We start from the raw sequence: 25,618 nt of genomic DNA on the forward strand, positions 1-25,618 counted from the left end.
AAAATATCCCTTGGCATGAATAGCAAACCCCATGGGGTATTCTCTTCACCCACAGTCTGTCTCACTGGAAGGGGACTGGACTTGGGCAATGCAAAAAAAAAAAAAATCAGAAAATGTTGAGAACAAACCAAGTGGGGCCCAGGAATCAGGAAGAGGGAGGAGGCTGTGAAAGAGGGGAGCAGGTCCACTTCCGGGAACAAGAAGAGAGAGGGCAGAGAGCCAAGCAGGGATTAGTGGGTTTGTCTTTGGGGGACAGGGACTGAGGGAGGAGAGAGGCTGAAACAAGGGGAGGCTTGTCTGAGATTGTGAATTGGGTTCCTTCATTGTCTGTCCTAAGAGGAAAGACATTTCTTTTTAAATTTCTTTTCTTGTTTTTGAATTGTACTCTGATTTAAACAATGTGATCATCCTGCTGGACCAAGTCACCAGGATCATTTTTCTAAGGTCCTAGAAGCCTAGATCTGCCTCCCTTCAGGGAGTAGCAATGGCCTAGAGGCATCAACTCGTCCCATGTTCTGGCTCCTTGACAGCACACGACTGGAGTTTCCTGGCACAGGTCCTTTGAGCAGGGATTGCCAGTGCCCGGCTTTTGTCTCCTGGTGTCATCCCTCCCACAGTTATAGCTTCCTGTAACCACCTACCACTTTGTCACCACATGCACTCAGTGGGCTCTCAGACAGGCAAGCTGCTGGGGTGAACCCCAGCATGAGAGGCCCTCCATAGCTGCTCGAAGGACTGGCAGGTGAAACACCTCCAGGAAGGAAAGTTGAGGTGTGACTCTATCGTGTCACACAGTTCTCAGAGAACTGAACCTCCTGTGTGTCCTATCATGTCCAGGATCCCCAGATGACCATTATCTGCCCAAGACAAGTGTCCTTCCATGCTGTTCAACTCCCCATGACCCTCTCAGTGTTTCCTCTCTGGAGTCCCCTTCCAAGACACCTGTGCTCGGCTCTTCATCTTAGCCTGTTTCCTGCAGGGCCCAATCCAAGCCAGTCAGCCTTCCAGATGTTCCATCCCACAGCTGGCTGAGATGTGGTCTGGAGAGAAAGCACAGGTTATTCCCTCAGAGGTCACAGAGTTCATTCACAGATGGTGCCTCTCCTCCAGCCCGGAGGTGGATCCTATGGGCTCCCAGGCCATGAAATAGTAGCCTGACCAACAGCCAGACTCCCCAAAGGTCAGCAATATCCCCAGACCTGGACACTCTTTGCAGATTGGACAAGCAGGTCAATGGCAAATACTAGACAGACACTCTTTCACGGCACAGGGAGGGGGCGGGCAAGAGAAGGAGGGGTCTCCTGGGGAAGTTTTTCTTGGCCTTATATGAACCCAAGGGAGTTTGGGTCAAGGAGCACAAAGGGGATCAGAGCACAGTCCTCCTTGGTCCTGTCTATCACTTGGGCTGGTTCTGTGGGGTTGGAGGAGTGGCTCCTCACTGTAACAAAGGCCGGAGGGATTCCAGGCCCTCAGTGTTGTGCAACCAAGTGGGAAAGCCGGCTCAGCCTGAGGCTGAAGCAGAGGAAATATCCCATGGTTGACTGTGCCAAGGCAGTGACTGATCCAACCCTCTGACTTGCGGGCAGGGTGGTGGCTCTCAGAGATAAGCCAATCCCCGGGCTGCAGGTGAGGATCCCTAAGAAGCATTGTTGAGGCAGTAAGAATCATCTCTGCAAATAGGCAAGAGGGGAGGAAGGGACTCCGCAAGCTAGTATGGGAAGCCCATAGCTTCCTAGGAATACTGGGAGCTCGATTCCTCCCTGGTATCGGCTGCATTCTCTCTACCCTGGGAGAGCTCCAGGGCCGGCCACCCCTCCACGACTGAGCCTGAGCGACACAGCAGCATGAGCCGGTCAAGGCATGTGGGTAAGATCCGGAAACGTCTGGAAGATGTCAAGAACCAGTGGATCCGGCCAGCCAGAGCTGATTTCAGTGATAATGAGAGCGCCCGGCTGGCCACAGATGCCCTCTTGGATGGGGGTCCGGAGGCTTATTGGCACGCTCTCAGCCAGGAAGGAGAGGTAGACTTCCTGTCCTCAGCGGAGGCCCAGTACATCCAGGCCCAGGCCAAGGAGCCCCCAGGTGCTCCAGATCCTGCAGGAGGGGCTGAGTCAGGACACAGAGGACTGGATTCCTGCTCTTTACAGTCAGGCACCTACTTCCCCGTAGCTTCGGAAGGCAGTGAACCAGCTCTGCTACACACTTGGACCTTGGCTGAGAAGCCCTACATGAAGGAAAAGTCTAGCGCCACTGTCTACTTTCAGATGGACAAACACAACAACATCAGAGATTTGGTCCGCCGCTGCATCTCCCGGGCCAGCCAGGTACCCACACAGAGATGTCAGTCTGGCGGTGTGCGGGAAGGAGCAGCTGATTAAACAGGACTAGGGGACTGCATCCTGTTCTCGCAGGCTTGTCCTGGAGCACAGACTCCCGATCCCTGTAACAACCTGAGTCCTATGCTACTAACACCTATCCCTAGCACTATAGTGTCTCGTGTGGGTGCTCCCCAACTCCTCTTCTATTGCTTGCCATTCAACCCTGAGCTCCCTGCAGATTCGAGTCTCTGGTCTCTGGCTTCAGGACTTTGTAGACTCTGCCTGGCTCCAAACCGTCTCTGCTTTTCACTCGGGTTCATGCTATTCTTTCGTTAGTGCTTCCAAATGAAGGGACGTGGGGACCTCATTAAGACATATCCTTGTCCTTTTGTCCTCTTAGCCTCTAGATCTGGGTACCCTGTAGCCCCTGTATCAGGTAACTCTGTCTAAGAAGAAAGTGGGGTAGGGAGGGGGTCAGAGAAAGTTCACCTCTCCCCAGAGTGCCCATGTTTTACTTAGACTCTAGAAAGTCCTTCAGAACAGGGGCCCAGCTGACAGGACCTCAGGCATCTGAGCAGATTGGAGAGGAGTTCCCAGTGCCTCTGGGTACACAGGTTTGCAGTGGTTGCCAATGTCAACTGGGGGCTGAGTAGAGGGGTTTACTCTCTGCTATATCTTCTTTCCCAGGTACACAGGGTTTTGGATACCCAACCCTTCTTCCTGAAACTGCAGAGGGGCAAGGGAGAGAGTGAACTCCAAGGAGGAAAGAAATCTGTCATCCAGGATTGGGGGTGTGGCTCTGTGATAGATGGCTTGTTTAGCATAGAAGAAGCCCTGAGTTCGATCCCCAGTAGAGGAGGGAGGGTCATCATAAAGACATATCTGCTCTCTCTCTCTCTCTCTCTCTTTCTCTCTCTGTGTGTGTGTGTGTGTGTGTGTGTGTGTGTGTGTGTGTTGGTCTCTGTTTCATAAAGTACACATTAATGTTTGTGCTCACTCCTGGCTATGTCCTGGGCTCACGACTGGATCCCCTCCCAGGGTCACAACAACATTGTATGCAATTTTAAAGTTTTGGGAAAAGCCACCAAGACTGGGGGCCTGGAGGGCTGTGGGGAAGCAGAGTTCTGGAAATTTAAGTAGAATGTGTCATGGGTGGAGCCACTGTGTGGCAGGGCTGCTCGGGAACTGTATTTCATGACATGATGGAGTCAGGCGTTGACAGAAGGGCCCAGGCAGACTGTCAGAAGGGCTACCCTGTAACATCTCAGGCAAGTGCCTTGACCTCCTGGGGCACAGCTGCCCTGATGAGCTGAGATTCCATTTGGTCTATTGCTAAGTGTACTAGCTCTGCTTTCTTGAGGGTGGGACCAGCGCACAGGGACTCCTTGGTCACAGCCCGGACTCCAAGACTAGTGCAACACCCTGGAAAGTAGGCTAGGTTAGCCGTGAAGCCCAACTCCCTGTCTGAGTCTCCCTGCTTCTGGCTCCCCGCCTGGCAGGGTATCCCCACCCAAGCCCCACTGGTGTTCTTTGTATGACACAGTATGCTATGGATTTTAGGACACTTGAAAATCAAAGGTTTCACCTAAAAGTGTGGACTTCTGGGTCCACTTAGCAGGTAGGAAGACCTGGATCCTCTGGAGCAAGTTATGGTGACCCCTTTGACTGGGTCCCTTCTGTCACAGCCCCCTAAATCTCCATGTTGGCCTGAGCCTACTGAAGCTTCATCCGTTTGTAGTGCATACCAGACACCTGCAAGATAGACTGACTTTGTTATATCCTTCAGACATGCAAAGCTCGTATGAGCGCACATGCCAATAACATACAGACAGACAGACAGACAGACAGACACAGACATAGACAGAGAGAGACAGGCAAGCAGACAAATGGAGACAGACAGACAGACAGACAGACAGACAAAAAGACAAGACAGGCAGATACATAGACAAGAAGGTTGGGGCTATCTGTTCCCACAGAGATGATGGCAGGGATGGATCCAGCCACGTTGGATCTATGCTGTCATAGAACCAGGTGATCAGAAGAGGGAAGGAGATTGGCTTGGACTCCCCCATCTACTCTAAGGGCAGCCCCTGAGAGGAAAGGGAGACAGGCTCAGGGAGCAGCCTGGCAGGTCCTCTCTAGAGCGTTCCCCACCCTAAGAAGCAGGAGCCACCCTCCTTCCCTTCAAGCAGAATTCCCTCACTCCACCCAACCCAGGGTAGCAAAGCAAAACTGAGGTCTCTGTGCCTCAGGGAAGCCTCTGTCAGTGGCCTCCCACTACAGGAGGGATTGGAGGATGCTGGGCTATGGGTTGACTTCATGTGGGGCAGAGCTCAGTACCTGGAAGACTGTGACTAAGACCGGCTGCTGAGAAGCGGCCTCTCAGCTGACAGTCAGAGGCTGAGTAAGAGTTTGCCAGGCAGAAGAGGAAAGGAGACTGCCAGGTAGCGAGAAGCCAAGTGCGAAGGTCAGCATGGTCAGAGGGGGACATTGGTCCTGGAGGTGGGGACCATCTATCCAATGGGACCCCAAGGTATCGGAGGTCAAGGATAGAGGCTGCAAGGCCAGCAACTGTGTGTGCCTTGTACATTGGATGTGAGAGTGAAACTAGAATTTCCCCAATTGGATCACAAGCCCCTGAGTGTCCTGAGATTTCCTAGTGGTTCTGTGATGCTCTGCTCTTTCTGAGCACTTATCTGCATGGGGAAAAAACATTCTAATTGTTCCCCCTGCTATAGGATCTCGTGTAATTCTGATCTTCCTGTCTCTGCCTCCCAAGCACTGGAATTACAGGCATGCACCATCACACCCAGTTTATACACTGCTAGGACTTGAACATGGGGCTTCCTGGATACTGGGCAATCAGTCTATCAAAGGAGCTACGTCTTAGTAACCCCCAAATATTGTTTTCTCTGCTTCCATTCACAACACAGTGCAGGAGATAGGAGACACTACAATGCCCTATGGAGTCAGACATACATTAGCAAACATGTAGAACATCAGGGTTGGGGTCTGCTTAGCATGTATGACATCCTGGGTTTTGTCTCCAGCATGGCATACATACAGCATATGAGGGAAAAGGTCATGCTGTCTACTACAGCCTTTTAAAAATAATTATTTCCTGAAACCTGTTATTTTATGCCATTCATTTTATAATGAGGTTGATGGTTAATAATTTAAAATAGCAAAAACCAATTTTTTTTCAGATTTAGTTTCTCATCTCAGTAGGTATAATATACATAGACAAAAGTTCTTGAAGATCATTGATAATTGTTAATAGTGATTCAGGATGCTCTATGGGGTGTGTGTGTGTGTGTGTGTGTGTGAAGTTTACTATGTAAATTCAGGGCCAATATGGAAACTGGGGAAGATAAAGTAGGGTTGTATTCCTGGCAGGGAAGCAGAACTGAAATGTTTCTTTTAATTCTAGAATATTCCTTCTTTACTCTTCTTCCCTCAGGTTGTCACTGCTATACGAAGACAGACTGACAAAAAGACAGAGTCCTTGTGGGTGTGAAAAAGAATGTTGAGGGCATGGGTTTCCAGGTTGGGGCATAGCTAGCTCTGACCACATCCCTGTCCTGTGGTTGTGGAAAGCTGTCTGCACCCCCAGCCTCACCTGGGGAGCTGGGGACTGGTATTGAGGAAGTCCCATGAGACAAACCTGGGCTGATAGTAGATGCTCATCAAACCATTGCTGTTGTTACTGTTCAGTGCCTTAAAACTACAGGAATGTATTCTCACACAGTTCTGGAAGCCAAAAGAATGGAATTATGGTACCTGCTAGGCCATACTGTCTCCAAACTCCAGGAAAAAACTCCTTACTCCCATCTCTCATCCTCTGGAGGCTCAGGCCTCTTGACTACCCAACTCTAATCTCTGTCTCTGTCTCCATATGGCCTCTCTCTCTTCTCCTTGCATCTACTCTCTGCTATCTTTTATTTTAATGCAGGATGTACGTAGCCCAGACTGTTCCAGAACCCATGCTCTTCCTTGATCTTCCTGCCTCAGCTGAGATTCCGGTCTTCCACCATGAAAACCCACTCTCTCTGATACCTCTTGTCATTGGATCCAGGTCCCACTGAGTAATCTGGGAAGAACTCGCCCTCAGATCTCTCACTTAATTCCATCTGCAAAGACTTTTTCCCAAATGAAGTCTCATTTACAAGTTAAGCTATGACCATATATTTTTGGTGAGAGGAACCACAGTTCCTACTCGTTAAGATGACCACGGTACACTCTTTAAGATGACATCTCCCCCACCCCAGCCACCATGAAGGGAGCTTAAGAAGGGTAATTCAAGGCAATTACTGGTCTCAAATTAACTTAGCCAGAAGCCCATCCCAACAAGAAGTAAATGAGAAAAACCCAAATGTTGTGTGCCCATCTTCACAAGCATCCATAACCTATAAATCAAGGTGCTTGTTTTTATAAACCTGTCACCAACACCGTCTCAGAGATACAGCTCTGCTACTCTGGAAAGGGCTTGATGTCTTCTTTCTACGCCTTGGAAGGGCCGTACTATCTCACAACAGAGGAAGAAGACTCTGTACATTTGAGCTCCTGTACATTTATTTACACACTTTCAGCTGTGTGACAACCAATCAGTTCTAATGGAGTATGGGCCCCATTGCTCAAGAGCAACATCTCCATTGTCCCCTCCCTTGCATAGATGTCCCCATCAGCTAAGTAGTCAACCTACACAGGGCCCAGCAACCACCTTGGCCCACCCATGAGATGAGGTGTTCTATTCCCTTGTTACCTTCCAATTGTTAGTGCTTTCAAAACAAACAAAGCAAAAAACATTGTCACGGGGCATATTGACACAGGCCTGTAATCCCAGCACTTGGAGGCTGAAGTGGAAAGACTGCAAGTCAATGCTTGCCTTGGCTACACAATGAGACTCAAAGCAAAATGAGACAAAGTACCCATCCCATGCTCCCTTAGCAAAATGAAACAAAGTATCCATGCTCCCTTAGCAAAATGAAACAAAGTATTCATGCTCCCTTAGCAAAATGAAACAAAGTACCTCCTTGCACACACGGACTTATTATTCCTAAAACCATGAAACAGTGTTGTTATATGGTGCTAGTTACTTGTCTCAATGCTATGAGAAAACAAAAGTTCTACAACCTCCCCCAAACTCCCCACCATCTGATGAGCTGGTGTCCAAGTTTATGAGCCTGTGGGGGACATTTCACTGGCAAACAGCAGCCTCTAATATTGAAGAAGAAACTCTCCACGCCCCTCCTGCCATGACTACGGTCTGTGGCAGTTACAGTAGAGGATGACATTGAGTTGTTTTGCTTTTCTTTTTTTTTTTCTTTTCATTTCATTCGTTACTAACACACATTTGCTGAGCACTGACTATCCAGCTCCAGACCACAGACGTACCACCGGGTCTTGCAATTTTAACAGAATCATCATAATGAATTTTAAAATGGCTTCCTAATAATGGAATTGTCAATATACCACAACTTAGGTATTCAGAAGGAGAATCAATAAATCCAAGCAAACTAAAGGAGATTTGTTGACATCCTTTGCGGAAAGGTCAGAGGTAGCTTGGCATAAGGGTGTACCCTGGTAATCCCAACACTCGGGGATTCAGGTATAGCTAGAACCAGGTAGGTGTTCAGGTACTGCTGCTGAGGATCCATGCCCACTGCCTGGCCTTGCTTTCTCCAGGTTGGCTTTACTTTTGTGCATGCTTTCCACAAGGAACAGCACACTGGGTGCCAGGATCTGTGGTTCATCAACTACTAACTAAGCAACTGGGTGGGGGTACCAGCAGACAAACAAAAATATCTTTTCTCATTCTAACAAATGACCTGCGGCAGCCCTCATTAGAACAAGGTAGATGCTGTAACCATCTCTGGACCAGTTTTGGCAGCCAGGGAGGGATGCAGTGCTCCCATTGCTCTGGCCTTCGTCTCCTGCTGTGCCTGTGCCCCTGGTTGCCAGTAGCTCCATCCAAATCACACTGAAAGGAAAAGAAGATCCATTCAAATCTAACTGGGGTGCTGTTGACAGAAAACGGAGAAATGGAAATTTGACAGGCAGGCACACCTCCATGTGCCTACCCTTTGTGGGATATCTCAGCCAAGTTCTGAGGAGACTGATGATACAGAGGCTGTTGGGACATTAAGAGTCCTCCATCCCAGTGGGACAGCTTTCTTTGATCTAGGTTGAATATGGTTCTTCCACATGGGATGTTGTTGTATACAAGGATTGGGGAGGGGGTAGGCACTAGGGGCCAGTGTGATGGCTCAACTGCCATACCTAAGAATTTGAGTTCAATCCCTGAGAGCCACATAGTGGCAGGAAAGAACCAGCTCCACGAGTTGACCTCTGATCTCTACATTTACATAAAGGGCCAAGCTACCTGCCCCTGTGTGCTTGCTCTCTCTCTCTCTCTCTCTCTCTCTCTCTCTCTCTCTCTCTGTGTGTGTGTGTGTGTGTGTGTGTGTGTAAGAGAGGGGGGAGGGAAGAGAGGGAGAAACATAAACAAAAACAAATAGATAAATAAAATTTAAAAGATTAAGAATACTCAAAAAACAGTGGTCTCATGTACCTCCTATCTCCAAATGGCCGGGAATACCATCCTGTTTTCTTTCTCTCCTCTGAGCCTACTGAGTTGCCTGTTTGTTTTTCTTTCAGCCTCCCAGCTGTCCTCTTGATCTTTCTCCTCAGCACTTCTCACTCCAACTCAATACAGATGCAAAGACATGCCTAGTCTGGTACAGTGAGGCCAAGACAGGAGCAGGCCCTCCCTCCCCTTTGGCTCTTCCTTCCCCTTCCTCTAGTCCTGCTGGGTCAGACCTTCCCCTGTCCTACCCAATCCCCTCCAGCTCTGAGACCCCCTGCCATATAGAAGTTTCAGCTGCTATCCGGTAGTGCTGCCCTGACTTCTTTGGTAACAGCGTCGTCTCTCCTGGCTCAGGTCCTGGCCATCCTGATGGATGTGTTCACGGATGTGGAGATCTTCTGTGACATTCTAGAGGCAGCCAACAAGCGTGGAGTATTCGTCTGTGTGCTTCTGGACCAGGGAGGTGTGAAGCTCTTCCAGGAGATGTGTGACAAAGTCCAGATCTCTGATAGTCATCTCAAGGTAGGGGTTCAGTGACAGTTCTAAGGGTATTCTGTATCCACCAGATAGGACAGTGGTAGCTAACCCCCCATCTCAATAACTCAAAGATATTGAGTCACTTCTTGTTCAAATTCCCATATAGGCCAACCAGCCTTCTTCCATCTTATGCTATGCTATACAGAGTACTTGGCTTCGGAAGCAGTAGTGATGGAGAAAGAGGACTAGAGAATTCTGAAGGATATTGTTAGGCTCTGACTCAGATGAGGTTTCCACTATTTTCACTTAGAATCCTTTGACCTTGATGGAATGGATGTAGAGGCCTTTGAAGTTTCGGAGTGCTGCCAATAAGCAGGCTGTATCTTTCCTTTGCTCAGCTTTGGAAACAATGTTGATACACCCGACAGCACAGAGTCACTCAATGGGCCAGTAAGGTGTGTGTTTTGAGAGCAGGATGGTGGTGGTATCTCCTTTTCATCCCATCACTTGGGAGGCAGAGGCAGGCAGATCTCTGTAACTTCAAGCCCAGCCTGGTCTACACAGTGAGTTCCAGGACAGCCAGAGCAAATACTAAGACCTTGTCTTTAACAACAAAACCAAACAAACAAAAAGAGAGAGAGAGATGCATTTTCAACACCCTGACCCCAACAAGAAGTTGATGCTCAGCCGGGCGGTGGTGGCGCATAACTTTAATCCCAGCACTTGGGAGGCAGAGGCAGATGGATTTCTGAGTTCGAGGCTAACCTGGTCTACAGAGTGAGTTCCAGGACAGCCAAGACTATACAGAGAAACCCTGTCTTGAAAAAAACCACAAAAAAAAAAAGAAGAAGAAGTTGATGCTCTTAGTTTAACTGGATCTTCCTCTAAACATGGGTACTCAAGCACACCTTTTTTTCTGGTGGGAAGAAAAGAAGCACAGAGATAGGAATTCAGTCATACAAACTTGAGACCACTGAGTCATGGGCAAGAGGAAAACCATTCATTTCTTCTCAGGCATGGGTCTGGCTGAACAGCAGATGGGTGGCCCTCTGGGGTCCTCTGATACCTCCCCTCCAGCTCAGACACATCATCATCTCCTCAACACTGATGGAAGACAGCTGAGTTCAGGGGTCTCTCCTGGTGCCCTTGTCTACAGCCAGTCATTCAAGGTCTGCCTGGAATTCTCTGGGTCTCCATTCTTCCACAAAGGGTCATTATACTAGAGTGAGAGCATTGGAGCAGGCCTGGCCTTCCTGGGCCACCCCTATAGAGCAGTGGCTATGTCCTCTTGCCACTGAGATGTTAGGAGGGGCTTCTGAAGGAACTGGAGTATCCTTCCCAGAGCCTGGTGGCCATGGACAGGCACTACTAGGATCCTGGCCATATCCCACAGCCCTTGGCTATAAGGCTAAAGTAAATCTCTGCACATCCCTGCTTTGCCATTTCTACAGTCTTCCATGAGAGCTACCTGAGGTATGGACACCAGATGCCACCAGGGAGACCAAGGTATAAACAGAGTTAGTATTGGGGTTGTGAACACACTTTTTCTCAAAATGGTGCAGGTCCTTCACAACACTATCTCTTGTTATACTTGGCCAGCTCTCTGACCAGCTTATGATAAGGAATTCATGCCATTAAGGCTGCCTACGGACTTGCTCCTCGGTAATGCAGATCCTTTGTGGCCCATGGAGGCCTAGACTAGGGGCTTATTGGGCCATCAAGTCCTTGTCTTTAATTTATTTGCTGTTTTATTTTTGTTGGAATTCTACTTCTTTCCCTCATCACCATCTATTGCTGGAGCAATGGAAAAAAAACCTGGAAAACTAAGCCAACAAAAAATGTAAATGATACAAAATCTCTCCAAGCTTAGATAAAACCTTAGTGAACATCCTTCCAATTTCCTATGCAAATTGTCTCCGTATGTTTGGGCTGCTGTGGCAGACTGTCATAGACTAGGTGACATATAAACAACTGAGATTTAATTCTCACAGTTCCAGAGTCAGAGACATCTAAGATCAAGATGTCTGCAAAGTCGGTGTTTGGTGAGGCTCTCTGCCTTGTGTGTAAATGACGGACTTACTGCATCTTCACATGGTATACAGAATGAGGGAGCTCTGTTACATAGGGCCCCCAATCCCTTTATGAGGCCCCACCATCATGAGCTGATTACCTCTCAAAGCCCAGCCTCCCAGAGCCACTGCACCAGAGAATTGGGGGTCCGTGTTCAGTCATAGCTTGCATGTTCATCAGTAAATGTGCAGTTAGTAAATGATGCCTTTACTTTGCTTCCCACAGAACATCTCCATCAGGAGTGTGGAAGGGGAAGTGTATTGTGCCAAGTCAGGCAGGAAATTTGCTGGCCAAATCCAAGAGAAGTTCATCATCTCAGACTGGAGGTTTGTCTTATCCGGATCATACAGGTGAGTACTGGTTTCATCTGCTATGAAGGCTTTCTGGCAGTGAAGGACTAAGTGAGGTACCAGCTGGATGCTAGCTGCTCCCACCACCCCGGAGCGTCCAGCTCTTCTTTCTATCCACAGCTAGAGTTCATCAAATAAATGAAGCAAGAAGTGAGAAATGTGGCTCCTTCCTGACACCGAAATTGGACATAGATTTCTTTTTACTCTCTCAGGTCTCTTAGGGATTGTTATAAAACAGTAGATTTGTCTTGTTGTGTGTGGGCATGACCCACTTTGCTTTTAATTTTTTTAAATTTTTGTATGTGTGAGTGCACATGCATGTATAGAGTTGGAGGAATAAGTTATGGAGGTCAGAAGCTGTTGTGTCTTCATCCATTCTCCACCTTAGCTTTTGAAACAGGGTCTCCCAGTATTCAGCAATGGCTACAGTAGCTGGCACGTGAGTTCCAGGGATCTTTCTGTCTCCACCCTTCCCGGGTTGGTTTACCCACACATGTGACCACGCCTGGTTATTTCACATGGGTGCAGGGATCCCAAGTAAGTTCCTCGTAGTAGGCTGTTTACTGAGCCGTTTCCCCTTCCAAACTTTTATTGTTTTAATACAACCGATTTACCGAGATTTATGAATTCACAGTTCACCTATTTAATGCATAGTTCAGCTCTCCTAGGCTTATTTCCATCATTGCTTAACCATCAATATCACAGTCAACCGTCCTCATAAGAAACCCCATTCTTATTGGCAGCCACTCCCAGATCCATTTATCCATAACCAGTTAGAAACTGGTTCACTGGGTAACCACAAATCTACTTCCTGTCTCAGTGGGTTGGCCTCATGTAGACTTTTTGCATGAATAGAGCTATAGATGTGGTCTCCTCAGACTGGCTTCTTTCACTGGGCATGGTGTCTTAATGGCATGTGGTATGGGCATACCACATTTGGTTCATCCACTCTGCAGTGGATGCAATCAATTTGGATTGTTCCCACTCTTAAAACTTAGTGAATAATTCAGGGAAGCATTCTCGTGTCCACCACTTTTTTGTGGAGTTATTTGTAATTCTCTTGAGTGTGTTCCTTGAGGTACAATTGCTGGGTATTCATTTGGGGTTTCTATTTGTGATGAACCAATAGAGGTTCATTCTGAAGTAGCTGTCTCATGTGTATTTCTCCAATGTCTGGAGGCCTCAGTGTCTCTGATCTTGAACAATGTCTGTTTCTGGTTGTCCCTCTGTTCCAGCCATCCTGGACATACACACACACTCTCTCTGTGTTGTTGGATTTTCATTTCCCCGAGGGCTGAGAATGTTGATGCCTTGTGCTTGCTGGCCCTTTGCATGTCTTCTTTAGAGGTTCCATTTGTTTTAAAACACGTCAAGACTTGGACACTAAATGTCTGGTTATCCATTTACTCCAACAATGCTGAAGAATCAGAGATACCAATGCAGCCAGGGGGAGGCCACCGCTAAGGGGTCCGCTAAACCTTCAGGCAAGGACGAGTGAGCGCAAAGGGAAATGGTGGGAGAAAATATTTTTTAAAATGAGCTTTTTGGGGGCTTATTTATGCATGTTAGTCCAAATCATACTTTTCATGACATTGATATCACTAATATTTTCATAATATCTCATTCTACCTGTACAGCTATAACAAAAATACTGTACACTGAGTAGTTTATAAGTAATATAAATTTATGTCTCACAGTCTTGAAGGCTAGGAAGTCCAAGGTCAAATTGGCAACCAATGTAGTGCCTATTTCCTGGTTCTCAGACTATCGTCTTTTATAAGTAGCCTTTGAAGGCAAAACCAAAAATGTCAGATGTAAATCTTTCCTGAGAAGACCATGGGTTAGCAATCCAAACATCTGGTTTCCATCTCGTCTTCAGCCAGCAGGTTATAGGGAAAAGAGGAACAAAGTCTATCATTCTAAATTAGTCCTGTCCCTCTGTCAGGTGGCCCAGTCATCCATCAGATGGCCTGTCCCTCTGTCAGGTGGTCCAGTCCTCCATCAGGTGGCCTGTCCCTCTGTCAGGTGGTTCAGTCCTCCATCAGGTGGCCTGTCCCTCTGTTGGGTGGTCCAGTCCTCCATCAGGTGGCCTGCCCCTCTGTCAGGTGTTCCAGTCCTCCATCAGGTGGCCTGTCTCTCTGTCAGGTAGTCTGCCTTGTCTCTGAGATTCAGCTTCTCCTCAATAGTGTTGCTCTCTGTATAGTGGAGGGAAGGCTCCCACTCATCAAGGCCACTGAGGTTTGCATTCAGCTCAGGCCTGATGTTTGATGCACAGATAGAAAGTTACCTCAGAAAAAAGTATTATCAGGCTGCGGGTGCTAAGCCACATGAGGATTCCTTCCTACAGAATGAAGTACAAAGGCACTTTTGAAATTGAATTTCTAAAAAGAAATAAAAAGGAAAGGACATGGCTGCCCCTAGGAATGGTGGAAGAGACAGTTTATTATGATATGTGAGGGAGGAGAGGCAGAGGCAGGGACATCTGGCAGAGACCAGAGTGGACATGACCAGACTGAGTTGGGCTATGTGGGAAGGGGAGAGAGGGGAATCAAATGTCAAAAGTAAAAGAAGGGTGAGTATCCAAAAACGTCTGGATTATAGACAGAAAAGCTCCTGAGGGAAGGGCAGCCCAGGCCCTGGCCTGGAGAGTTCAGGGTAGAGCGCAGGGTATGCCAGCCATATCCTGTAACAGGTAGGGACTGAGGGATGCTGGGAAGACCTGAAGGACATGCCCACTTTGATATGTTAAGTAGGTACCTCAGGCCTTTGTCTCAGGTTTGAAACATAACAACAATATACACTATGAAATGCCTCTAGCATTTTTTAACTAGGAAAAGCTGTGTTCACTCCCCCACAGAAAAAGGGATACGGGAACTCTCTGCTGTCCCTTCTGTAAGGGCACTCGATGGGTTACTCTTCTTGTTTGTGCATAACACCTGACGAAGGCAATTTCAGAGAAGGGAAGGATTTGCTTAGGCTCATGGACATGGCGGGGGTGGGGAAGGCATGGTGCCTGGACTTCATGTAAAGCAGCAGACACTTACAGCATAGCCCTTTATGTCTTGGTGGGTACACCAATCGACCCTCTGGATGCTGGATAGGAAGCTTCAGTGAGCTGAGGTTTATTCTGGTTGATGTCAGGGGTGCATCCAACATGGCAGCGAAGAAATCACTGCAGGGGCTTGAGGCACCTGGTCACAGTGCGTGCGTGCGTAGTCAGGAGACAGGAGTTAGGAGTGCTGATGCCCAGCTTGCTTTTTCCTTTGTAATACAGGACCCAGCCCATAATGGCACCACCTCCAGATGAGGCGGAACTTCCCACCTCAATTAGCTTAACTTAGCTAAGACCTCACAAGGCTTGCACAGGCTTGTCTCCTAGCTGAGTCTCGATCCTATCAACTTGACAATATTAATCTCCACACTGGATCAGGAATGGGAGAGGATGCTCAGGTTAGCTGCAGGTTGGGCTGTGATTCCTAATGACGGCCACCTCAGCAACCCACTTCCTAGCTTGGCCTGGCTTTCTAAAGATTCCACAACTTCTCACAACAGTGCCAGGGTCTGGGGAAGTTCAAACAGATAAGCCCCCGGAAGGCATTTCAGATTCAAACCATGACAGGCACATGACCTCATTCTTGAAGGCTCCCCTCTCATGACGTAATCAGCCTTGAAAGCCCCACCGCAAAATAACATCCCATTAAGGATTAGGTTTTTTGTTTTTTTCACTTGTGGATTTTGGAGCGACATAAACACTGAGCTCTGACACAAACATCCTTTTCCCAGATCATCTGTATTATACAAGTCAGCGTGTTTACAGCAAAATATCAGAGACAACTGGCTTTATACAGAGAAAAGTTTTATTTAACTTTTACAGTTTGGGAAGATTAGCCCAGCCTCTGGTAAAGGTGGTACGTTACAGCAGGACGGTGAATAGAAGGCAATGCTCACACCAAAAAATAGTGTGAGAATCAGTGGGAAGGCAGGATCACGCCGCTTTTTAATATTTAATTCATGTATTGGGGTGTTTTGCTTGTATGCACGTCTGTGTCATGTGGTGCCTGATGCCTGGAGAAGCCTGAGAGGACATCAGATCCCCAGAACTGGAGTTAAAGATGCTTGAGCCACCATGTGATCCTCTGGAAAAGCAGCCAGTGGCATCTCTCCAGCCTGCTCACAAGGCCGTTTAAAGGCGTACCTCCCAATAACCAAAGGTCTTCTAATTAAGCCCGGCTCCCTAAAATTTGACCACCACCCCATACTATCAGTCAAGGGAACAAGTCCTTAATTCATGGGTCTCAGCCAGACACTACCCCTAGCCAAACCATCATGCCAATATCTTCAAACTGTTATATTTTCACAGTTGCCCTTGGTACGAGACCATGCCTGAAGGAAGGAGTTGTGGCTCAGTGGCTCTCAACCTTCCTAATGCTGTGGCCCTTTAATACAGTTCCTCATGTTGTGGTGGTCCTACATAAAATTATTTCATTGCTACTTCGTAGCTGTAATTCTGCTATGAATCATGTTGTGGGTATCTGATATGCAGGATGTTGGATATGTGACCCCAAAGGGGTGACTCACAGCTGGGAACTGCTGTTGGAGTTAAGACTCTCTTTCCCTATTACCATCATTATTGTAAAATTAAAATTCACATAACATGAAATTAATCACTTCAAAATGTTCAATTCGCTGGCAGTTAGCACATTCACAGCACTGAACAACCGTCACTGTTTAGTTATGAAATGTTTTCATCACCCCCAAAAGAAATTCATTTAAAAAGTCACTCTCATTTCCCCTCCCCCCTACCCTAGGGACCCCTAGTCTATATCCTGACGAGTTTGCTTTCCACAAGCATCATATACATGGAGTTAGGCACTATGTGGTATTTTGGGACTGCATCCTATTACTTAACCTAGTGTTTTTTGAGATTCATACCAGCTATGTATGCATCCGTGTTTTTATCCCTTTTACAGCTAAACAGTACTCCATTGTGTGGAGGTAGCACAGTTTGCTACAGTTGTTTATCCATTCACAGGGATTTTCCCAGCCCCCAGCTTCTGACAATGTAAGGTCTAGAAGTCTCACTCTTGGGCATTTTTCTTCTGGTACTGAGGCTTTGCTTCTATGGAGAGAGAAGAGGAGACGTAGCCAACGGCTGGAAGAGCTGAGTGTCATTCTAACCCGAGAGATTTGCCTGTTAGAACCCATCAGTGCTTCCCTTCCACAGGACCACGGAGTAGTTATTAAGGAAAAAAAAATGTATTACAAGGACCTTGAAGAAAATGGCGTCTAAAGCCGTGTATTCCCCAGGGGATCCCACTCTGGAGCAGAGACCAGGCTGAAGCTAGAGCACCAGCGAAGGCTCTCACCTCCCAGGAAGTTCCGATTACCTATTTCGCTGCTGAATTACAGTGAAATCCCTGAGTTAGACCACTCTGTGGGTAGAAAGAAAGGTTTATTAGGGAATCAAACTGTCGAGGCTAGCTCTCAGGGACATAGAGAACAACAAAAGCCAGGCAGAACCTTGAGCGATTCAATTTGTGTTTTAAGAGGACCGGTTGCAATTGACACAACAGGGGTGTGTGTGTGAGCAGGAGCAGCCTGGAAGTTAGAGTCACCATCGGAAGTGGGGTTTCGGGGGCAGAAGAGCCTGCAAACTCACATGGGGACTTTGATCTGCCATGAGCTTGTTTGAGTTAATCTGGGATAGATGCTCATTGCAGGAGGTTGTAGGCTGGAGGAGACAAGGGAAGGAATGACTTTTTCCTGACAAACAGAAACCAGCTTCACAAGGTTTCTGGGGAACACTGAGTTTAGGTTTTATTTATCTGCCAGCAGTCCTTCTGTCTGTCCAGAGTCTAGTCTAAGCTGAGTACAGACTGTCAGGGCTTGCTTCTGCCTGCAGAATGGTTTGGGGACCTTCTTTGGTTTCTTTTTGCTTCCTAGATCTTGTTTCATCGTTTCTATAAAATGTTAACACTGTTATCAAAAGAGGCAGAAAGAAACTAAAAGAAACTCTCGCCCCAGTTCTAGCCAACACAGTAAGTGAATTCACCTCCCTTTGTTAACTCCTGCCTCCTAGGTTTCTTTTGCTGTGACTACAAGGCACAGATATCAGGTTCCAGACTCTGGTAGCAGTTTTTGGTGAGCCAGTCAGGAGTGTGAACTCCAGGCTAGCCAGCCAAGCTGGGGAATTCCTAGCAGCTGGTGGAATTCCAAAATTTTCTCCCTTTCTTGGTGTGTTGGATATATATATATATATATATATATATATATATATATATATATATATATGAAAGAGAGTAAGAGAGAGAGAGAGGGAGAGGGAGAGAGAGAGGCATCTCATTGATAAACTGGTTAAGGAAAAGGCTCTTTTTTTTTAACTTGCTCTTCATTTGAAAAAAAAAAACAAAGCTCTGTTTTTGTGGTGTATAAACTAGTCTGTGCTCTCTTGTGCAGTTGGCACGTTTGTAGTTTGTAAAGAGGTTTGAGAGAACCAAGGGTCATTTGGAACCCTTAGCATGTAGGAGCCTCTTTCATTTCATTTGAAAATTGTCTTGTAAAGATTCCACGACTGGCCTTTGTAAGCCATTTGGTTCTGCATACATTTTGTCCGCCGTTGCAGAATAAAGATTCCACATTTGTGGACTTACTGAGCAGCGTGGAAATCACCCTTGGATTGTGGGGTATTCATTTGAGCTATTTTCCACTTAGATTCTATAAACTCTGCATGAGTGACTGGCAGGGGAAGGCTCTGGAGGGCATTGAGTGCTGTTGTTGCATCCATCCACCCATTAGACCAAAGCTTGACCTGCCTTTTCAATTCCTGAGAGTCACTTAACCGCCTGGGGACATTTTCTTTTTACATTTCTCTTCTGAGCTTGTCCTTGGCAAGCTGAACTTATGTAATTTTGTGTGTTATTTTGTGTGCTGCTCTGATATGCCTTTCTCTGTGGTGCTTTAGTTGAGAAGGGTAAATGTTCTGGTGCCTTGGAAGCAGGTTTACTAGACAGCGGAATCTGTCAGTGCTCTCTCTGCCTGTTCTGGGGGACTCCAGATGACTAGGGCTGCAACAGAGGTATCAGGATGTCTGACCCCAGGGTACACAGGGGTGTCTGCCATAAGGAATCATGTCACCAAAGTGTCTTTGTCCTGGATGGAAGGAGCTTCAGTGTCTCGCTGCATATCAGGGTGACAAGGGTCCGGTCACCTGTGCTTTCAGCTCCTCTAAACCTCTAAGTTCTAAGGATTTCAGAAGACACATAAAGAGGGGTCTTCAGCATATTAATGACACTCTAGGAAGGAATTCCCACCAAGCAGCATAATCTACTAACCCAAAACACTTCCCTCCCACCACCAACTGCTTCAGCCATCATGAAACCCTAACCAAACGGGTCTAAAGTCGGCAAAACTCAATGTAGTGCCGTAACTGCTGGAAATCCTAAGTAGCCTCCTCCAGCTGCTGTGCTTGTTTCTCTTCAGTCTTAAGCTCGCTGAAGTTGCTATTCTTGGTATATCTAATTTAAACATGTTTTTGCATCTATATGGAGGCACTTTTGCATAATTTTTAGACTGCAGTTAGAGTGTTAATTAATTATCCAGGGTACTCCCTCTGAGTGCCTGTCTACCGGTTTCTCCCCCCTTTTTCTGCCATCTCTTCTAAACACCGGGCCTGTTAGAGTTACCACAAAGAGGAGAGAGGGTTGAAAAACATTGTCCTTTGGAAATGTGCTGAGGTGATGAATGGAGATAGATAGATAGATAGATAGATAGATAGATAGATAGATAGATAGATAAATAGATGCATAAATAGACAGACAGACAGACAGATGCATGCATAAACAGACAGACAGGCTGGAAGGCAGGCAGATAGACAGGCAGACAGACATATAGGTAGATAGATAAACAGACAGATAGAAGCATATATAGACATACAGACAGATGGATGGATGGACGGACGGATGGACGGACAGACAGACAGACAACAGACGGACAATATAGACAAATGTTGCTGAAGGGGCTGCAAGGATCTAAACCAAAGGACTGTTGCTGTGTGAATCCTGTGCATCCTGTGTGCATCTGTGCCATCCCCTGCCAGGCCCCTCCAGCATCAAAGGTTACACAATCTGCTGATCTTTAACTTCTCAAATGTGGACCGTTTCACCATCTAATCTCCAATTTGGCTCTGTCTTCCCTTGTGAACTAGGTCAACATAATCTTAGGTGTCACATCTTTCCTCAAAAGAATAAGAACTGGAGCTTGTTGGCTCTTGTTCCGACCCCGAGCACTCCTCCATCGGCCTGCTTCCTCCTACGCGCAAAATGGGAGAGTACTCCATTAGGTTGCCAGGAAGATCAAGTAAATGACAAGGCAGACACTTACCTGTCTGGCATGGGATACACAAAAAACGTTTCTTTAAGACGTTGGCATTAGGGCCGGTGTGATGGCTCAGCGGGTAAAGGCACGGCTCGAGTAAGGCCAGTGACCTCAGTTCCATTCCTGAAACCCACAGTGGAAGGAGAGAACACACCCCTGAGAGTTGTCCTCTGGTCTCCACACGTGTGCTGAGTCACACCAGGACATACGTTAACATACATCTCACAAGTATACCACCATGCCCCCCTTTCTCTCTCTTTTTTTTTTTAGTTTAGTTTAGTTTAAATGCTATTGATGTTAGATATGGTGGCTCCTGTATGCTGTAACCCAAGAATCCAGAGTGCTGAGGCAGGAGGATTGCTGTGTGTCTCAAAACAAAAAACAAATTACACATACATCCTCATGTATTATGCTAGCCACAACTCCAGGCAGGGTTTGTTGAAGAGTAAGTTTGATTTCTCAGCCTGACACAGTTATGTCTCCTATACAGGCTGATCTGACCTCCCCAATGGGTTGTAGTAAATAAGTTTAAATATGCTATTGTTATGAGCATATTAGTTTAATGACTTGAGCAGGATTATTCCAGGAGGTGAGGCCCCTTTCTGTGCATCATCCCTTCTGTGGGGCTTATCAGGGAAGTGCCAGGGAGCGTTGCCAGGTTTCCCAAGACAGTGTGTATCTGATGAAGCTTCAGGGCCAGACAGCACCGGCACATGGCCACTGGAACTAGCACTAAGAACACTTTCTTAGTGATGACAGTCTGGAGAAGGGAAGAGTCAAGCTGTTTACCCTGAACCTATTTGGTCTGGGGAGAAGAAAGAAGGCAGGGTGAGAAGTGTAGCAAATGCGGGGTCAAAGGCAGCCTACAGGATCCAGGCTCGTTGCTCTACGCTGGTTGGGGCTGCAAGCATGGAGAGGGTGTGCAGAGTCTGGTGAGAATCCAGGAGAGGTGATTTTGGTTTGGGGTACTGAGGACTGAACCCAGGGTGTCATGCATACTAGGCAAATGCTACCACTGAGATGCATCTTCTCTTTTTACTTTTTATTTTGGTGCAAGATCAGAATTGATTGCCCAGTCTGGTCTTGAACAGTCTACCTTCTTTCCTCAGCTTCCCAAGTTGCTGGGAGTATAGGCCCGTGACTTAAGGTAAGGTTTTAACAAACACTGAAAACACCTTTGTTTTAGAGAACAGCTTTGGAAGGTGTTTGGGATTTTCTCCTTGAGGTGAACATTCTCCATTTATAACCAGCAGTTCTAGGCATGTGTCCAGGAGATTCTTGTTCACGTGTGTGTGGGAGGAACACATGGGAATGTTAAAGTAGGACTGTTGGTGACAGGAACAAGCCAGTGCTCCCCCACCAATGAAATGACCAATGGAATAGTAAGTGACAGTCAAAACAATTACAAAAGAAGTAATAAGGTAGCCTGGCAGTGGTGGCACACACCTTTAGTTCCAGTACTTGGGAGGCAGAAGTAGGTCGATCTCTGAGTTCAAGGCCAGCCTGGTCTACAGCCAGGGCTACAAAGAGAAACCCTGTCTCAAAACCAACCAGCCAATAAACCAAACAAACAAACAAACAAACAAAAACCCAATAATGTAGACACATTTTTGCAATGTAAGATTAAAGTAAAAATCCTAACGATTGCATGTATGTTTTTAAAACAACTCAAAATATTTACTTTTAGGGATAACTATGAGCATAAAGCATTGTTTCTCATCATGAACTAGGGAAGCAGGCATTTGGATCTAAAATGTTCCCCCACAGGCTTGCATTTCACACGTTGATTCTCCACGTCGCGCCTTTTAGGAGGGCTGAGGAACCTGTAGGGGGTGGGGCCTAGATGGTGGAACTAGGCTAAATGAGGTGTGCCTGCCATAGGTTATAGTCTGGCCCTAGTTATAGCTTCCTCTCTCTCCTCAATCCTTCTACACATGAACAGCTCCACCCATGTTCCAACCACCGTGAATACTGCCGTGCCTTTCCCATGTCAGACTAGAATCTTGTTTGTCTCCGATGGGTGTTTTGATCCTAGCAATGAAAGAAAAACTAACATACATGCTGTAGTCACGGGACACATTACACTGACTTTTCCTAGCTCAGGACCCTAGGACACGAGGCTGCTGGGAACACAATGGGTTTGGGTGTGGGCTATCATCGAGAGGCTAGGCTGGTGAGATGGATCAATGGGTAAAGGCATTTGTTGTGCAAGCCTAATGCCTCAAGTTCTATCCCCAAACTAACCAGGAAGGAGAGTCCTCTGACCTCCACGTACGAACCATGGCAGGCCTCTGCCTGTGCACATACATGCACCATTCACACGTGTACAATAATGACACATAAACAAGACTTTAAGGCAGCTAGCTTTAATTTCGGGCCATGCTAATAACATTGTATAAAACAGGAAAACAAATAGATGTGTGCACTAAATAGGTCATGGAGAGAGACCGGGAAGAAGAGTGGGTAGCTACCAGACAAAGATTATGAAGCTTTGCCTTCAGGACACAATCTCAGCAAACAGTAGACATTACTTTTCCCCTGGGTTTAGTAAGAGAAGAATGAGTAAAGCCCAGTGATTTACAGATGTAGAATGTGTGTGTGTGTGGGTGTGTGTGTGTGTGTGTGACGGGGGTGGGGGGAGAGAGAGAGAGAGAAAGAGAGAGAGAGAGAGAGAGAGAGAGAGAGGATGGAAGAGAGAGTGTTTAGGTGGGATGGAGGGGCAGGAAGGGCCCGAGACAGTGAAGAGTTCTCATCTGTAGATCATGACCCCTTGAGAATCAAATGACCTAAGACCATTGGAAATTTACACACAGAAATTTACACTATGGTTCATAACAATAGCAAAATTAGTTATGAGACAGCAATGAAAATAATTTAATGGTTGGGGGTCACCACAACATGAGGGTATTAAAGGGTTCCAACATGGGGAAGGTCTAAGAAGTTCCTCTGGTGTCATTGATCTTCTTTTGTGGAGCATGCTACACACTCATGTGTCTCGATCTTGTCTGATTCCAAACAACACTGCGAGATTGTTTTCTCAGCCTAAGCCAAGCCTGATGGTTCCCTTCCTTGCCTCCTGGCTGGCCTGAGCACAGCCTCAGAGGCTCGCCTCTCCAGCTTGTGGGTGCTCTTGAGTGGGAGGAGAGATTTAAACAAAGCATCCCAATTGTTCCAAGGATTCTCCCAGCCTGTGTGGTCCCGTCCTGATTCACAGTATAGAGAACCCCACCCAGGGTCTGGGCTAGGACTGAATGGCAAGGCAGGCAGGCAGGCAGGCAGGCAGGCAGGCAGGCAGGCAGAGGGCTGGAAGCCAGAAGCCTATCTCTCGTCAGCTCTGACACCACCTACAGTTTGGGGACTCTGGCTTTTTCTGGCTATTCCCCTGCACTGCACTACCCTAGGGATGGCCCATTTGTGTAAGTAGCCCAGGATCCTTAGCTCCTCTTGGTGGGGCATCTCCCCTGCCCTCAGCTTCTGAGGAAGCGTTTTCCATCCAAGATGGAAAAATATTTGTTAAAATAAGAGAATCATAAAAATAAGGCATAAATGCTTCAAGCATAGTGTTTCAACTTAGTGTCTCTAAATGGGGCATCAAGACCTGTCCTTGAAGACATTCAGCCCTGGGTGGCTGAGGGGCTTTCTTCCATAAATAAAACTATAGGTACTCAGGTCCCTGTGGGCTCACCCTATAGCCCATTTTGCAAGGCTCAGAGAGCAAAATCAGCTAAGTCCTCATTCAAGTGCTTTATTTATTTATTTATTTATTTATTTATTTATTTATATTATTTACTTATTTTGTGGGGTCTTATTGTATAGCCCATAGCCCAGACTGGTCTGGAAATCACCGTGATCCTCCTGCCTCAATTTCCTGAACACTGAGATTAAAAAGGCCAGTGCCGCCTTTCTGAGCCTGAAGGACAGCTTAGATTTCCACAGAAACACAGCAGGACCATCCAACACTCAGCCACCTTTTTGCCTGTTTGGGGAGGTGTTTTCAGTAAGTGTTGGCAGAAGGTAGGTACCCCGTCTTGCAGGTGGGGACACTGAAGACCCCTCCCCCAACACTGGTTCCATCAGGTGACTCCTCTGAGGAGAGTGGAAGCAGAGAGCACTCAACATACCCTTAGCCATTTCTGACCCTTGTGGTGTGTGTGTCCATCCGTGTGTCTTTCTTCCTTTTCTTTCTTTCTTCCTTCCTTCCTTCCTTCCTTCCTTCCTTCCTTCCTTCCTTCCTTCCTTCCTTCCCCCCTTCTTTCTTTCTGTTTGCCTCTGTGTCTGTGCATGTGTGTTCTTCTGTCTGTCTGCCTGCCTATGCATCTGTGTGTGTGTGTGTGTGTTTCTGTCTGTCTGTCTGTCTGTCTGTGTGTACGGATGCACAAAGTGGATGGATAGGTGAGTCGCCGGTATTAGGAACCTTGAAGCCCAAGACTTACTCGTCAAATCAATGACTCATCTGCAACTTATGTCCTGGTCTCTGAGCCTCAGTGCCGCCATTTGTAAAAGAGGAGACAAAGCTTTGCAGGGCTTATGTAATCAGTTATCAGGGCTTCTGCCTGGATGAAACGTGCCTGCTTGTGCTGAGAAGCTCTGGTAGGCGGCTCTGAGGGACGCGCAAACCCAAGACTGATGCCGTGGTTCTTCTCTGTCTCCTCTCCCCTGCAGCTTCTCTTGGCTCTGTGGACACGTGCACAGGAACATCCTCTCCAAGTTCACGGGCCAGGCGGTGGAGCTGTTTGATGAGGAATTTCGACGCCTCTACGCCTCCTCCAAACCCCTGATGGGTCTGAAGTCCCCGAGGCTGGTCGCCCCGCTCCAACCCAACAAGGGCCCAGAAGCCCCCAATGGCCGCCTCAGTGGCAGCAGCGACTCTGCCAGTGACCGCACCTCCTCCAACCCCTTCAGCAGCCTGTCGACCGGCAGCAATGCCCACAACCAGAGTTTATCCACATCTTCAGGGCCAGGCAGTCCCCTGACCCCCATCCCACCCGCGGTTCCAAGGCTGCAGCCCTACCACAGCACCCGGAGAGCCATGGCCCCACCGCCTCTCTTAGTCCCCATGAGGCCCCATGAGGGAACACCAGCTCCCTACAGCAGCCTCATGGCTTACAGGCCCACCAGGCTGCAGCTGCAGCAGCTCGGCCTGGTGCCCAGGGTGACTCACCCCTGGAGGCCTTTTCTACAGGCCTTACCTCATTTTTGAAGAGGCCTTTCTCCTCACTGAGCACTGCTGAATTTTCTGGCTCAGAGGTCATGCCTTAAGGACTGATACAATTGAGCCTGATTCCTGCTAAAAGCACTGGGGAGTGGGGAGGGGGCTGAGTTGTTGCCTACCTTTGAATGTAGACCTACTTAACCTATTCTAGAAGATTCCAGGGAGGCAGTGGAGAGACCTCAATGACAAAATTTGACTGAGAATCCCTGTCTTCCAAAAGCCATTCTGGATT

General features: G+C 47.3%; 1 protein-coding gene across 1 annotated transcript; it reads left to right on the plus strand.

The window, feature by feature from the left end:
- The first annotated feature begins 1,680 nt into the window (after positions 1-1,680).
- Positions 1,681-25,374, plus strand: Fam83a (family with sequence similarity 83 member A). Its single transcript, XM_028753894.1, has 4 exons — positions 1,681-2,324; positions 9,259-9,426; positions 11,677-11,801; positions 24,837-25,374. Exons 1-4 carry the CDS (start codon positions 1,845-1,847, stop codon positions 25,372-25,374), a joined length of 1,311 nt encoding a protein of 436 aa, XP_028609727.1. The 5' UTR covers positions 1,681-1,844.
- The last annotated feature ends 244 nt before the right edge of the window (positions 25,375-25,618 follow it).

Source organism: Grammomys surdaster, unplaced genomic scaffold (assembly GCF_004785775.1).
Source record: "Grammomys surdaster isolate TR1022 unplaced genomic scaffold, NIH_TR_1.0 125974, whole genome shotgun sequence".
Classification (NCBI taxonomy): Eukaryota; Metazoa; Chordata; class Mammalia; order Rodentia; family Muridae; genus Grammomys; species Grammomys surdaster.